The following is a 16,310-nucleotide window of genomic DNA, read 5'->3' as shown; positions in this document are numbered from 1 at the left end:
AGAAGCTCTTTCCCAAAAGATAATCAGAAGGGGCAGTTGAAGCTCCCGAATACCAGAGTCTTGCTGCCCAATGGGATCTGCCGCCCTGAAACCCGGAAGTTGAGAGATTTAGTAGGTTGGTCTCCTCCAAGAAACATTTAGTCTGTGCAGGCAGATAAAGAACAAATGCAATGCCATGCACCACTTAACTTTAGTATATTTGTGAGATTCGAGTCCAGTAGTACCTTGAGAGATCTGACGAAGGCATCTCTGACGTTCAAAGGCTTACATCCCAAAAAAGCTTGTTTTAAGGTACTACTGAACTCAAAACTAGCTGTTTTGCTGCAGACCAAGATGGCTCCCCCTGAAACTCAGTGTATTGGTATATACCAGTGATGGCGAAAATTTTTGAGACCGAGTGCCCAAATTGAAACCCAAAACCCACTTATCGCAAAATGCCAATGCAGCAATTTAACCTGAATAGCCCCCTCAAGCAGGGGCTAGCCTGCTGTAGCCTCCAGCAAGTCCCACAGGTGCCTCTCTAGCATCTCTGCTGCCTCTCCCCCCACCCCAAGGCAGCAGCCACCTGGAGCACAGGCACCAGGCCCGCCAGCCGACTCCTCCCTGCTCGCTGAGGTGCATGCACATCAAGTCCAGTGGCCCAGGCCAGCCCACATGACGAACTCTGTGCGCACGTGCCCACAGAAAGGGCTCTGAGTGCCACCTTTGGCACCCGTGCCATAGGTTCCCCACCACTGGTATATACGAAGAACTCAGGCTGAAATTCACTTCCCTGTTTTGCAGCTACCAAGTCAGCCTGCTCTTCTGTGCAAGACACAATGTAGAACGTGCGTGGATTGTGATGCTGCAGTCACAACATTCATTTTACTGTACTGTCCCACTTGTGGGTCCACCATATGGCGGCTGTCCCATGTATGTATTTCGATGGAACAAGGTGACCATGTATATTCGCCCACATGAATCCCACTTATGAGCTCTCTGCGGGTCCCTTCTGATGTGGGAGTACCTTGACAGGTTTTTGTGCCAGTGTTCTTCCTCTCGAGATGGAATCGTTCGTCTTGGCATTTTCTCTCTGTCGTCGCAGGCTTAACTTCCTGTCAAGACTTCATGGGCAGAACGGCAATGGTGCCGTTTGCTTCTGCGATCCTGGAGCTGCCCCACTGCAATGCAATAGTTTTACCCAAATCTGCTGCCGTGGGTCACTCATCCCATCCCATCCGGCCAGGTTCCTGCCTCTTGCTCTGCTCAGTTTCATAGCCAAGGGGGCAGGGCAGAGGCGTAACAAGGGGGGAAAGCGCCCGGTACACTGGTGCGCCCTCCGCCCCCGAATGCCCTCGCCATGCCCCCACAGGGGAGTGTGCCCGGTGCGTTACACGCCCCCCGCTCCCTTGGAGCTACACCTTTGGGGAAGAGTGGCAACTCCCTGCAAAAGCATCCCCCTCTTCTGCATTCACCTCCCACCTCTGACTTCATGCAACTTTTTAGTCCAGGGCAAAGGCCTCTCCCTAGAGTGCTGGGGAGCAGCTGCGAAGAATCAGCAAGGAGGTAGAAGCCGAACGATCAAGAATGAGGACCTGCCAAAAAGGTTCCACAGTGGCGTAGGAGATTAAGAGCTCGTGTATCTAATCTGGAGAAACCGGGTTTGATTCCCTGCTCTGCCGCCTGAGCTGTGGAGGCTTATTTGGGGAATTCAGATTAGCCTGTACACTCCCACACACGCCAGCTGGGTGACCTTGGGCTAGTCACAGCTTCTCGGAGCTCTCTCAGCCCCACCCACCTCACCGGGTGTTTGTTGTGAGGGGGTAAGGGCAAGGAGATTGTCAGCCCCTTTGAGTATCCTGCAGGAGAGAAAGGGGGGATATAAATCCAAACTCTTCTTCTTCTTAATCTTGCAATGGTGATGGTGATGAGAAACCAAAAGTGACAATCCAGTTGGTAGCAGCAAGACAGTCTTGTCCTGAGAGCTTCTGTTGGTTGGTTGGCTTGTTCAGAAGAACAAAATTTGGTCCAGGAAGAGATACCAGGGTTAAGAATCAGAATGCACACTTGGGGGCGGGGGGGGGGGGGGGGGGGAATCCTGGGGAACATCCTGCAATATGTGGCTCTCTGGCTTGCAAATACTGAAATCACATATCAGAATTTCCACAAACAGTTGTGTATGTGTGGGTATAAAATGCCGTCCAATCGCAACCAACCTGGCGACCCCCATAGGGTTTTCCAGGCAGATGCCAGCCACAGATGCAGGCAAAACATCAGGAGAAAATGCTACTGGAACACGGCAGTACAACCCTAGTTTGGAAGTGGTTTGCCACTGCTTGACTCTGCATGGCTGAGATAGTTCAGAGAGAACTGTGACTGGCCCAATATCACCCACCAGGCCTCATTTGGAGGAGCGGGGTTGAGTCCACCGCTCTTAACCGCGACGTCATGCTGGCTCGCCTCAACACCTATACCACGTGAACAGGAACCGATGCATCCAATGGACATAAACAGAAAAAAAACCTCCAATGAAATATTTTCTCCTTCAGAATGTGCGAACTGCTTTTAAGGAAAACAAGATCAGAAAAAGGTGGGGATGAAACTGCGCCAAAGCCTCCAATGTAACCTCTGAGGCCCCTTCCGCACCTGCAGAATAATGCACGTTCAATCCACTTTCAATGCACTTTGCAGCTGGATTTTACTGTGCGGAATAGCAAAAGCCACTTGCAAACAGCCGTGAAAGTGGACGAAAGTGCATCATTCTGCATGTGCGGAAGGGGCCTTAAGGTTTCATTGAGAATTGAGAAGCCCTAGAAGCAGTGGTGGGATCAAAAAATTTTAGTTACAGGTTCCCATGGTGGTGGGATTCAAACTGTGGCGTAGCACCAATGGGGCTGGCCGGGGCATGACAGGGGCGTGGCTGGGCATTCCGGGGATGGGACATTCCGGGGCGGGGCTGTGGCAAGGATGCAGCCTCTGCACTGGTCCTTGGGCAGGAAACGAATGCACGCAGGCGCAGGCTGCCACGCACGCCGGTACACCTCCTGCTAGACTGCTTCAAGTTCTGCGCACTACTGCTGAGAGGAGGGGCATAACTAAGGCCAAAATCACGTGGCAAAATCACCAATTAGTAACCCCCTCTCGGCACACAAAAATAATTAGTAACCTACTCTTGGGAACCTGTGAGAACCTGCTGGATTCCACCTCTGCCTAGAAGGTACAAGATAGCAACTGGTGTGGTATACGGGCTAAGGTAGCAGATAGTACATTTTTCTCTCTGGGTATATTTGCAATTTTGCTGGCAGAAAACTTCTAAATCTCATAGACGTCAAACTGCTGTTTTATATGCTGAATTATAAATGATGGATTTTACATTAAAATCAATACAATTAGTTTAAGTTTGATGAGAGAATAAACATTGTATATATTGCAATCTTTCCCAAAATTTCATTCTCTCTCTCCCCCCCTTCCCCCCCCCTTTGACTTCTGGAAACTCTCCAGAGGCTTCTGAAAACTTCTGGACATTGTACATCTCCAGTTGTAAAACTGTCAGACAAAGACTCGTTTAATGTATTGTCGAAGGCTTTCATGGCCGGAATCACCGGGGTGCTGTGTGGTTTCCGGGCTGTATGGCCGTGTTCTAGATCCTCTGAAGATGCCAGCCACAGATGCAGGCGAAACGTCAGGAGAGAATGCTGCTAGAACACGGCCATACAGCCCGGAAACCACACAGCACCCCAAAGACTTGTTTACTTTTAGGACAAGAGAGGATGTTCTCCTCTGTTTTGGGCAGTACAAAAAACGCAAGCGACACAACAGTATTGCTACACACATTAACAGACTATATATAATTTTATTTTTTTATTTTGTGTAAGCTAAGAGGAAATTTATACACTGAAATTTCAAAAAAAACAAACAAAACCTTGAGCATGCACATAAACCTTGTCAGAGGTTGTTCTACATAGCATTCTCTTTTTTCCATAGGAATTTCCCCAAACATTTATAACCCATAGTTTTACTGTACATATAGCCTAAACCATAGCAGTCTATGATTATGTCAATTTACACTGTGCAAAAATCAAACAGAAAGAATAGTGGTACAAAAAAACAAACAAAAAAAACCGAACGAACCCAAACTGTAACAGGTATATTTCATTGTAAGACATTCAGATAGTTTTTTGGTCCTTCCATTCCAAACCAAAATAGATTTTAACAAAACAGATCCCCCAAATCAAGTATTTAGGCAGTGCTAAACAGGATAGTAAACCTCGTGAGAGCCAAAGATCAATTCATACTTCCAGAAGTCAGGAAACTGTTTAAAAAAAATCAACCTCCCACCCCACAAGAAAAAAAGCCTTTTATTTGATGGATCAAACAAAACCACTGAAAGACCCTAACCCTTTTTCGGCTCATTTAGCAAACATGTATTCATAAAAAGGGGGGGAAATGCAATGCATTCTGAAAAGAAAACATTTGACAGGGAAATTCACAGAGAGCAACGATTGGAAGTTTTCATTTTTTTAAAATGTTTATAAAGTTTTGTAAGAAGGACACCACCAGTGTATTCCACAAAGACGTAAATGTTTACACCCCAGCACAAAAAAAGGATAAATCTTCAAAAAAGATTCAACCCTCCCCAGTTATTTACACTTGGTTTTTTTTCTAATATAAATTTAGGACTCCAGTATGTAAATAAATATACATATCTATGTATACCGTTCTAGTGCTGCTTACCAACAAATCAGCTGAACTCGAATTTTTCAGGAAAGCAAAGATTACTTTTTAGAGGACTCAGAAAGGGGGGCGGGGAGGACCACAAATCAGTAGAAATGGTCCAAATCCCCTCCTCACTTAGTCTACCTGGTCTTGGCAACTTGCTGAAGGTGTTAACGTGGCCGGGAACATCAACACCTTGGCATGCATGAAAGTTAAGTCAGGAAGGCTAGCAATCACCTGGGCGGCCTCTTCGCTGAGCCGTTCTTCCTTTCTGGGCTTTCTGTTGAAACAGAGAAACGAACAAGGAGTAAAGGAGAGTGAACGATCCTCTTCTGCCGGCATTCCTTAGAGAGGAGCTTGTTACCACCGTTGCAAGGAAAACCGTGGTTTGCTCTTCCACGTGCGAAGTTTCGTGTAAATATAATTGGCTGTTGCAGAACTGGCAGAATGGGTCATTCCAGAGACACAAGTAAAACGCCACAAAATAACATAACCCCCAGGACAGGAATCCTATTCATACTAGTGGCGTAGCACCAACAGGGCAAGGTGGGGAGTGACACCCCAGGCGCGCGCCTGTATGGGGGCGTGGTCGGGTTGTTCCGGGGCGAGTGTAGATGCATGGCAGGGGTGGAGGACGCATGTCCTGAGCACAGTTCCCCCTCGCTCCACCCCTGATTTATACCCCACTTTTCCCTCCAATGGGGCCCCTCAAAGTGGCACCCGCTATTCTCTTCTGGTGTGGTAGGTTAAGTGGTGAGCACGTGACTGGCCCAAGCCACCCACAGCGGAATGAGGAATCAGACTTGGCCTCTGATAAAGCTTCAGCACACTAAAATGCTGACTGCAGAGAACTTTTCCTATGAGATACAGAACTTGCCCTCGTGTGGATGGCCCAGGCTAGCCCAATTTCATCAGATCTCAGAACTTAAAGCAGCACAGCCCTGCTTAGTAAGATGGGAGACTACCAAGGAACTCCAGGGCGGCTACGCTCAGTAGAGCAAAAAACCCTTGGATGTCCCTTGAAAACGGTGAGATCACTATAGTTCAACTGCGACTCGATAGCACTTTCCAGCAGAATAGAATGTGCACAAAGACTCAAAACGAACATTAGAGAACGCCAAGAGAGACACAGAAGAAGAGGAAGAAGAGTTTGGATTTATATCCCCCCTTTCTCTCCTGCAGGAGACTCACGGGGGCTTACAATCTCCTTGCCCTTCCCCCCTCACAACAAACACCCTGCGAGGTAGGTGGGGCTGGGAGAGCTCCGGAAAGCTGTGACTAGCCCAAGGTCACCCAGCTGGCGTGTGTGGGAGTGTACAGGCTAATCTGAATTCCCCAGATAAGCCTCCACAGCTCAGGCGGCAGAGCGAGGAATCAGGCGGCAGAGCTGGAAAAAGGGACAGGGATTTGTAAGCTGCCTTGATATTCCTTACAGGAGAGAAAGCCAAGGAATACAACCCAACTCCTCTTCTCATCTTCACCTTTCTCCCCTGTGGGGGCTCAAAGTGGCTTACGTATACGGTTCTCCTCTCCTCCATTTTATCCTCACAACAACCCCGTGAGGTAGGTCTGGCTGAAGCGGGGATCTGAACCTGGATCGCCTAGACGTTAGACTGAAATTTGAGCCACCGCACTTAGTTGACTCTGATAGCTCTGGGAAGATCTTGTGCCAGCAATCTGAACAGGCAATCTTTCCACTTCCAAATGAATGCGTGACTTAAGCTGTAGGATCCATCCCAGTGTGTGTCTGACCTCAGATGAGAGCGAGTCAATAGTCAGTGAAAAACGGGAGAATAGGAATGGGAGAAGAACGGAAGAATAGGAACGGAAGTGAAGAACGGAAGAATAGGAACACAAGAATAGGAATTCCGCACATGCAGAATAATGCACTTTCAATCCACTTTCACAATTGTTTGCAAGGGGATTTTGCTATTTCGCACAGTAAAATCCAGCTGCAAAGTGGATTGAAAGTGCCTAATTCTGCATGTGCGGAAGTGCCCTAAGTGTGGAATCCACTCATCTCTCTGTTACCCTCTCCTCTTTGATGGAGCGTATGCAGGACTCTCCTGCTCACAAAGGGCTTAAGCTTTTAAATGGCTCAGCTGGGTGGAAGGTGCCATTCAGAATGTAACTTGGGTACAGCTGTGGCAGCTGCTGTCTGTTAACCCTTTGGCCAGCCTAAAGCAGGGGTGGCCAACCTGTGGCGCTCCAGATGTTCATGGACTACAATTCCCATCAGCCCCGATGGAAATTGTAGCCCATGAACAGCCGGAGCGCCACAGGTTGGCCACCCTTGCCCTAAAGTTTAAAGATCTCTCAGTGGATTAATGTACAAGAAGGGACTTCAAAACCAGGGGCACAGAAGGCAGTGTCTGCATAGAAAGGAGACCTTCTCTCTGTTGAGACAGTGGATTAGAGGTGGACTCGACTGAAAAGTGTTTTGCTCTTATGTAGTTTCTTTAGGCATGTTCTACTTGATTTTAAAAAAGAAAATGTGAACCCTTGGAACATGCACCACACACTTCCCTGTCCCCGTCTAAACAGTCCCCTGTAGCTCCTCACGTGCCACATCCATGGATAAAAGAATCCTCTAGACCAGCGGTTCTCAACCTGTGGGTGGCGACCCCTTTGGGGGTCCAACGACCCTTTCACAGGGGTCGCCTAAGACCATCGGAAAACACATATTTTGGATGGTCTTAGGAACTGAGACACAAATAATTTTATGGTTGGGGGTCACCACAACATGAGGAACTGTATTAAAGGGTCGCGGCATTAGGAAGGTTGAGAACCACTGCTCTAGAATGGCACCCGATACAAGAGGAATGCGTGTGTCTGAGAAACAGAGAGAACTAACTTTTCCCGCACACAGGAACCTTCAGCTCATGAAAAGGGTATTTGGAATCTGAGCTGCTGTTTTCTTTTTTTTAAGTGAACATCCTTTAAGTGCATGCTGCTAAGTAGCCCACGATAAAAAGCGCTACTGCTATCATTGAGCCCTTTGGGGATAAGGCGGCCTATAAGTCTAACAAAAGAAAATAAATAATAAATTAGAATACGGAATGAAACTCATGGCTTTTCCATTTTAAAAAATGCACAACATTCCCCAATTCCTTCTTATTGTAAGGTCTTACTTTATTGTAATTACACTCCAAGTTAGCAGGCGGCAACCTCTAGCTTTAGAGCGCAATGTGGCTCTTGGAGATTTCATTACGCTTTTAAAAAAAGTGTATTAGGAGGGTAAGCGGATGTGACAAGACACAGTCAGTGGAGGGGGCAGACAAAGATTTGTATGGGCCTAAAGGGGCTTCAGAGTTGCTTTTCAGAAAAAGAAATGATAAAGGTAAACAGTGGCCACTAAGCCCAGGGCAAACTGTTCAGGTGTCCATACACTAAAACAACTAGATCGGGGTGTGTGTGTGTTCCCTTTAGACTGATTTTTTTTGAGACCCCGGATGTGCTGCTATCTAGTAAACGACTGTGAAAATTTTGTGGATTGTTAACCCACACGTCCATTATGTCTAACATTAAATTACTTCCCCCCCCCCATTCACGCAAATGGGCTTTCTAAAATGGGCTCTTTGTTGATCGCTTGGCTCTGGATTCTGTCCGGCTCTTTAATTATAAAAGGTTGCTGACCCCCGACTGACGTAGAAATGGATATGCGGAGCATGGCGATGCTCCCCCCCTCCCTTCTCAAGGACAATTTTCTGATCCTGGAACTGAATCTTCACCCCGCCCTCCTGTCGGCAACACTTGTGGCTCGAAAGATAAACATTCGTTTCAAAGCGAATTTTTGTTTTTGAGCCACGGAGCTATGCCCGATGCTGGAAACTTGCACAGAGCCCCTGCTGTTGCAAACGACTCCACCTTGCACGGCCGGTCTTGGGCAGACGGTCCATAAAAGGTCCCTGCCTGCCCTCAGAACTTCCTGCAGTGGCTGCTGCCAGGGAAGGCTGAGGCCGATCGAGGCTCTTGCCTTCTGCACCACACTTAACACAAGCAAGTCATGGCGAGGAACCAGTGATATGAGACAAGGAAGGATGAGATCTCAAGGCACTTCTCCCTAGACGTGACATTTGAGGCAATTCTTGACTGCTGAAAAATTTAGTCTCTCTCTTCTGAAATGTCCTCTTTCCACAGAGCTCCCCCCCCCCGCATTGGAACATGCATGTGCTATTTTACTGACCCCCCCCCCCCTTGCTCAGCTTATCTCAGAACACTCGTATTCAGTGTTCAGTTCTATTCAGTTCAGTTCTGTTCTGGTCGTGTTCAGTTCTGGTCGCCACATCTCAAAAAGGATATCGAAGAGGTAGAAAATGTGCAGAGAAGGGCAACGAGGACGATCGAGGGACTGGAGCACCTTCCTTATGAGGAGAGGCTGCAGCGTTTGGGACTCTTTAGTTTGGAGAGGAGACGTCTCTTTCTCACAATACTAGAACCAGGGGGCATTCATTGAAAATGCTGGGGGGGGGGGGGGAGAATTAGGACTAATAAAAGGAAACACTTCTTCACGCAACGTGTGATTGGTGTTTGGAATATGCTGCCACAGGAGGTGGTGATGGCCCACCTAACACGGATAGCTTTAAAAAGGGCTTGGACAGATTGATGGAGGAGAAGTCGATCTCTGGCTACCAATCTTGATCCTCCTTGATCTCAGATTGCAAATGCCTTAGCAGACCAGGTGCTCAGGAGCAGCAGCAGCAGCAGCAGGCCACTGCTTTCACATCCTGCATGTGAGCTCCCAAAGGTGGGCCACTGCGAGTAGCAGAGTGCTGGACTAGATGGACTCTGGTCTGATCCAGCAGGCTAGCTCTTATGTTCTTATTCTCAATGCGTACTGTTTGGAGGGTGGGGGGAGACCCAAAACTGTCCACTGTCAGATCTACCATACGTTAAGAACAACTATGGCTGCCGTACTCTACAAATGGCAAAGCTGTGCTTTCTTTCTTGATGGTTGATATCCTTAAAGACCTTCCCCCATATTGCCCGCGGAAGACATTACAACCCCCTGATTGGAACCTGCTGGTGCTCCCTGGCCCCAAGCACGCTAGGTTAGCCTCAACTTGGTCCTGGTTCCAGCCAGAGGAACTCTCCGTCGGCTGCTGCCGGGGCCCTGAAAGATCTTAGGCCCCTTCCGCACATGCAGAATAACGCACTTTCAATCCACTGAATACACTTTGCAGCTAGCTGGGCGGAATAGCAAAATCCACCTGCAAACAATTGTGGAAGTGGACTGGAAGTGCATTATTCTGCCAGTGCGGAAGGGGCCTTACTCAGTTCCACAGGGCTTGTAAGACAGAGGTTCCACTGGGCATTTGGATGAGGTGACCCGCTGTCCCTACACCACCTTGCTGGGCTCCCAACCACCAACTATAGTCCAGCTATCAACCGCTGAAAATGGAAACCACATACCAACTAACGTAGCCGTTTTCACTCCTGTACAGCCCACTCTGCTTGTTTCTAATTTGTATCTGGCCTGCGGTTCCTTTTACTCCCAGGATACAGATTTTGGAAGGTTGGGGGTTATATTTGCAGACTGAGTGTGTCTCAGATTCAAGGAAATCAGATCCAAGTATGTGAATCTTACTCCTTTACATTTACCCAATCTCCCCGATTTAATTAGATTACACTACGTTGGACAACCCTGATCCTTCTCTCTGTATGATAGTGGCAGACTTTCTCCTGGGAATTACTACATGCAAGTAGATTTCCTTCGACCTAACATTTATTTCCTGTATTGTATATGCTTTTTAATCCGTTTTTTATTATTGTTGTACTGTTGTCCATGCCAATAAAGGCTTGCTATCTGTAGACTGAGTGTAAGGATTACAATTTCTGAAATCCTGAGGTGCATGTTTAATGCTAGTGTTTTAATCTTAATTGTGAATTTATATGTGTTATTTTTCTACACTGGAAGCGGCCTTGAATCTGACTCTGGTCAGGAATGGGCGGGGTACAAATACAGTACAATGCAATAAAATAAATATGAATCTACTCATTCGCTCTAGTAACTTTGGAGGCCCTACTTTGGTTACCCCGACATCTGAGACTGATTTCGCACAGGTGGGGGCAGTGGTGGTGCACCAGCATACTTGACGCCAGGGCTCCCCCTGGGGCTGTTCGCATGCTTTCCTGCGAACGGCCCTGGTGCCCCAGCGGCCCGTGGGGACGCCTTCGCACAGGGCTCACGGCTGCAGTTCCCCTCTTACCTCCTCTCGGTTGCCGTCACTCTGCAGAGCTGTGGGGACACATCCGCATGGCCATGGCAACGCATCCAGGGTCGGAGGCCCGGAGGCGCGTCCCCTGGCCTCTGCACAGCGATGGCAGCTGAGAGAAGGTAAGAGGGGAACTACAGCGGCGCGGGGAAAATGCCGCCTTCCACCCGGTGCCGTACACTCGGCACCAGGTGGACGCCAGCATTTTTCAAAAGACTCGCTAACAGCGGCATGAAGTCCTCCCCCCACAACAGGGTTTTTACCGGCCCCACACCGCTGTATGTGACCCATGCGGAATCCGCCTGAGACTTGTCAGGTAGCAATCAAAAAAAGTACTCTTTGGTCACGGCATGAACATTGTCGAACTCCTGCCCCAGGAACACTGATCTGTCTCCCTCTATTAGTGTCTTACACTGGTGGGTGAAGACTCTTGTGTCGTTTAGCAAATCCCCTCCCCAATAAGAGTTATTGGATTTCTCCCTGGTTCTGATGTTGTTTAATGGGTTTGCATTGGGTTTTTTTAAAATCATTTTAAATGCTCTTTTTAATTGTTCAAGTGTTTCAATGTCTTGTTCAAGTGTTTCAATGTCTTTTATGTTCGCCACCTTGAAAACCCTGAACAGGTAGGAAGGCCTCATAAAAATGCTTTAAATGAAATAAGTAAAATCCTTCCCATCCTATTTAGAAAGCACTCTGGGGCAGCACTCAAGATCAAAAGTGAATGAACCAAGAATAGGATGTGGTGGGTTTTTCTTGGCTGGGTAACTGGGGTTTGGTAGTTTTTGCTCCCCATCTGCAGCTGGCACCTTCAGAGGCATGTCACAGTAAGGTGTGTTTCTTTCCATGGCTCATCTTATCGTAACGTGCCTCTCAAGATGCCAGCCACAGACGCAGGAGAAATGTCAGGAGCAAAAACTACAAGACCCACAGCCACACAGCCCAGAAAATCCACCCCAGCTGGTGCAGGCCGTGAAAGCCTCCAACGATACAAACAAGCAATAGACAAGGAGGAGTTCTGTAACATCACGGGTCCGGTATTATTTTGCTAGACCATGTAGGTTTCACCAGTCTACTGCCCCAGTGATTGACTAGCAGCACTAAAACAATATTAAAAAAGAAAAGCTCTCCCGATTGCTCTGAAACGCTGCCCCGAAAAGTGGGAGGAACTGCTTGATGGTTGGGGAAGGGAAGGTGGAGAGGAATGGGAAAACCTGATGCAAGCCAACTTCATGCTGCCTTCCTTTGCTTTCCCTGAGGAGGGAGAGGAAAAGTCGGGCTTTCAGAAGTTTCGGAAACAGTGGAGATGTTCTGATCTCAGGCGTGGTGAGTTTTGGAGATGGGAAAGCATACACAGAATCCAACCTGAAGGGAATGAACGCTCCCTCCGAAGAAGACCACAAATGTGTGAATGGCCACTGCCCTTGTGCAGCGACAGCAAAGGCAAGCACTGGTCTGTTGAGAAACTGCTATGTTACATAGATAGCTGAAGTTAAAAAAATTACTGCTCTGGACTGTTATTTTTTTGTATCTGCAAACAGTGGAACAGCCAAGCTAAAATTAATTCGAGAAGCGAATCTTTGAGGTCTAGGACTCCCCCTAGTGGCGAAGTGTTGAAATGACATAAGAACTTGTTGCTTCGTGCATTTTTCCTGTGCTCTGAAGTCATAGCTGAGAGGTTCAGAGGTGGTTTGCTATTGGCTGCCTCTGAGTAGTGACCCTGGACTTCCCCTGGAGGCTTTTCCATGCAACTACTAACCAGGCCTGATCCTGCTTAGCTTAGTCATCAAGCCACAGCCAACGTCCGGTGACTCTGTAGGCCAGTGATGGAGAACCTTTTTGAGACCGAGTGCCCAAATTGCAACCCAACCCCCACTTATTTATCGCAAAGTGCCAACCCGGCAATTTAACCTGAATGCTGAGGTTTTAGTTTAGAAAAAACCGGCTGGCACTCTCTTCCTCCACCCCACCCGCTTGAGCAGGGGCCAGCCTGCTCTAACCTCCAGCAAGTCCCGCGCGCACCGCTCTGTGCCTCTCTAGCATCTCTGCCTCCTCTGCGCTACCCCCCCTCGGGCACAAGCCACCCAGAGCACAGGCACCAGGCCTGCCAGCCAAGCCCTCCCTGCTCACCGCGGTGTGCGCGTGTCGTGCTCAGTGGACAAGGCATCTGGGCCAGGAAGAACAGAGTGACTGTGGTGTTCATTTTGGAGGGCTTTTCTCAAAGCCACATCTTTTAAAACAGTGTATTTTTAACAGGGGTTTGCAGGGGTTCTCTCTTTTTCTCCTTAAGGCTACTAGGAGCTGAGACTGCTGGAGGTGGGGCTTAACAGGGGTTAACAGAGGTTACTCTTTGTCCTGGGCTGCTAAAGGTGGGGCTCCTGAGGTGAGTCATTCAGTCTTTAGTTCAGACTCTGGAACCAGCGGCGCGCGCCTAGCGGTGCGCGCAATTTCTTTCTTTTTTCTTTTTTAAAATAAATAAAATAATTAATTAATTAGGACATTTCTTGAGGGATAGTAGGTACAGATAACTCCAAGGGGCACTGACTAAAAGTTTAATATCTAAATATCTAAACAAAAGCAGATATGAAGGCAGGAAGCCAGCAGGGGGATGGGGGCTTGCCAGTGTTTTGCACTGAGTGTCACATGTATGACTATCTGCCACTAGGCCAGAAGTCGTGGGTGTGCCCTCGCTGCAATGAGCTCCTGGCACTCAAGGAATGTGTGCGTTCTCTTGAAGCCAAGGTGGCAGACCTGGAGAAGCTGAGAGAGGCAGAGAGGGCAACAAACAAGGCTTTCAGGGACCTAGCAGCCGGGTCCCACTCCCAAGGTGACATCTCTTCAGATGTCATGGAGAATGAGAGTCTGGGTGACAGAGGGTGCCAGTCTGAGGTGGGGGAAGATGCTCCCTTAGATGGGATCCCTTCCTTAACTGGTGATCAGCTATCCTCTCGCACTGAGGATACCCCTCGGGGAGGTGGGGGGCTCCTTGTAGTGGGTGATTCGATCATCAGGAATATAGAGAGTTGGGTTTGTGACAGGCGTGATGACCGCATGGTGACTTGCCTGCCTGGTGCGAAGGTTGCGGATGTTACGCTACGTCTAGATAGGCTGTTAGACAGTGCTGGGGTGGAGTCAGCAGTTGTGGTCCACATTGGTACCAATGACATTGGGAAATGTAGCCGGGAGGTTCTGGAAGCTAAATTTAGGCTGCTAGGAAAAAGGTTAAAATCCAGGACCCCCAAGGTGGCATTCTCTGAAATGCTACCTGTTCCACGCGCAGGGCGAGCTAGGCAAGCGGAGATACAGGGTCTCAATGCGTGGATGAGAAGGTGGTGCAAGGCAGAGGGTTTCAGATTTGTCAGGAACTGGGGAACCTTTTGGGATAAGGCAGGCCTGTACAAAAGGGACGGGCTTCATCTTAACCAAAGAGGAACCAGGCTGCTGGCGCTCAACATTAAAAAGGTGGCAGAACAGCTTTTAAACTGATTCCTGGGGGAAAGCCGACAGGAGCTGAGGTGACTTCGGTTCGGAATACAGAGTCCATGGGGATGCAGACAGAGAAGGAGGTTTTTTTAAATCAACCACATACAAGTGAGGAACATAGCAATGTGATAAGTGATAGTGTCTACAAAAGGCTAGAGGGCAAAACACATAAATCCCAGGTTAGGGACAGAGACAGAGTATACAAGTGTCTCTATGCTAATAGTAGAAGCATTCGACCTAAAATGGGGGAGCTGGAGTACAGAGTTTTGAAGGAGGACATTGATATAGTGGGCATCACAGAGACATGGTGGAATGAGGAGAACCAGTGGGATGCTGTTATCCCAGGTTACAGGCTCTACAGGAAGGATAGGACAGGGCGTATTGGGGGTGGGGTGGCCCTCTACATCAAAGAGAGCATAGTGTCACATAAAATAGACAATGCAGGGGGAGCTGATTCCTCTACAGAAGCACTGTGGATATCAATACCAGGGGTGAAGCATAGTTTAACATTAGGAATATATTATCGTCCCCCTGACCAAAGCGCACAAGAGGATTCTGAGATGGAAAAAGAAATTAGAGAGGCCAACAAAAGCAAAAATGTCGTGGTAATGGGCGATTTTAACTATCCCCATATAAACTGGAAAAATGCATGTTCAGGTCATAGTAAGGAGAGAACATTCCTGGATATGCTAAATGACTGTGGCTTAGAGCAGATGGTTGTATGGGGGGGGGTGGGGGGGGGGGGGGGTGGGGGGGGGGGGGGGTGGGGGGGGGGGGGGGTGGGGGGGGGGGGGGGTGGGGGGGGGGGGGGGTGGGGGGGGGGGGGGGTGGGGGGGGGGGGGGGTGGGGGGGGGGGGGGGTGGGGGGGGGGGGGGGTGGGGGGGGGGGGGGGTGGGGGGGGGGGGGGGTGGGGGGGGGGGGGGGTGGGGGGGGGGGGGGGTGGGGGGGGGGGGGGGTGGGGGGGGGGGGGGGTGGGGGGGGGGGGGGGTGGGGGGGGGGGGGGGTGGGGGGGGGGGGGGGTGGGGGGGGGGGGGGGTGGGGGGGGGGGGGGGTGGGGGGGGGGGGGGGTGGGGGGGGGGGGGGGTGGGGGGGGGGGGGGGTGGGGGGGGGGGGGGGTGGGGGGGGGGGGGGGTGGGGGGGGGGGGGGGTGGGGGGGGGGGGGGGTGGGGGGGGGGGGGGGTGGGGGGGGGGGGGGGTGGGGGGGGGGGGGGGTGGGGGGGGGGGGGGGTGGGGGGGGGGGGGGGTGGGGGGGGGGGGGGGTGGGGGGGGGGGGGGGTGGGGGGGGGGGGGGGTGGGGGGGGGGGGGGGTGGGGGGGGGGGGGGGTGGGGGGGGGGGGGGGTGGGGGGGGGGGGGGGTGGGGGGGGGGGGGGGTGGGGGGGGGGGGGGGTGGGGGGGGGGGGGGGTGGGGGGGGGGGGGGGTGGGGGGGGGGGGGGGTGGGGGGGGGGGGGGGTGGGGGGGGGGGGGGGTGGGGGGGGGGGGGGGTGGGGGGGGGGGGGGGTGGGGGGGGGGGGGGGTGGGGGGGGGGGGGGGTGGGGGGGGGGGGGGGTGGGGGGGGGGGGGGGTGGGGGGGGGGGGGGGTGGGGGGGGGGGGGGGTGGGGGGGGGGGGGGGTGGGGGGGGGGGGGGGTGGGGGGGGGGGGGGGTGGGGGGGGGGGGGGGTGGGGGGGGGGGGGGGTGGGGGGGGGGGGGGGTGGGGGGGGGGGGGGGTGGGGGGGGGGGGGGGTGGGGGGGGGGGGGGGTGGGGGGGGGGGGGGGTGGGGGGGGGGGGGGGTGGGGGGGGGGGGGGGTGGGGGGGGGGGGGGGTGGGGGGGGGGGGGGGTGGGGGGGGGGGGGGGTGGGGGGGGGGGGGGGTGGGGGGGGGGGGGGGTGGGGGGGGGGGGGGGTGGGGGGGGGGGGGGGTGGGGGGGGGGGGGGGTGGG

General features: G+C 51.6%; 1 protein-coding gene across 4 annotated transcripts in view; it reads right to left on the bottom strand.

Moving 5' to 3' along the window:
* Positions 1-3,812: 3,812 nt before the first annotated feature.
* Positions 3,813-16,310, bottom strand: part of AFTPH (aftiphilin) — a 65,763-nt gene continuing 53,265 nt past the window's right edge. For 3 of the 4 annotated variants that reach the window (XM_048501474.1, XM_048501489.1, XM_048501481.1), the window contains one exon: positions 3,813-4,975. In XM_048501474.1, coding sequence (XP_048357431.1) covers positions 4,831-4,975 — 145 coding nt within the window. In that variant the 3' untranslated portion in view covers positions 3,813-4,830. The remainder of the gene's footprint in view (positions 4,976-16,310) is intronic. The other variant, XR_007244879.1, reaches the window with a different exon arrangement.

Source organism: Sphaerodactylus townsendi, linkage group LG01, assembly GCF_021028975.2.
Source record: "Sphaerodactylus townsendi isolate TG3544 linkage group LG01, MPM_Stown_v2.3, whole genome shotgun sequence".
Lineage (NCBI taxonomy): Eukaryota > Metazoa > Chordata > Lepidosauria > Squamata > Sphaerodactylidae > Sphaerodactylus > Sphaerodactylus townsendi.
The sequence above is the reverse complement of the archived record's forward strand: the minus strand, read 5'-3'. Positions and strand labels throughout refer to the sequence as shown.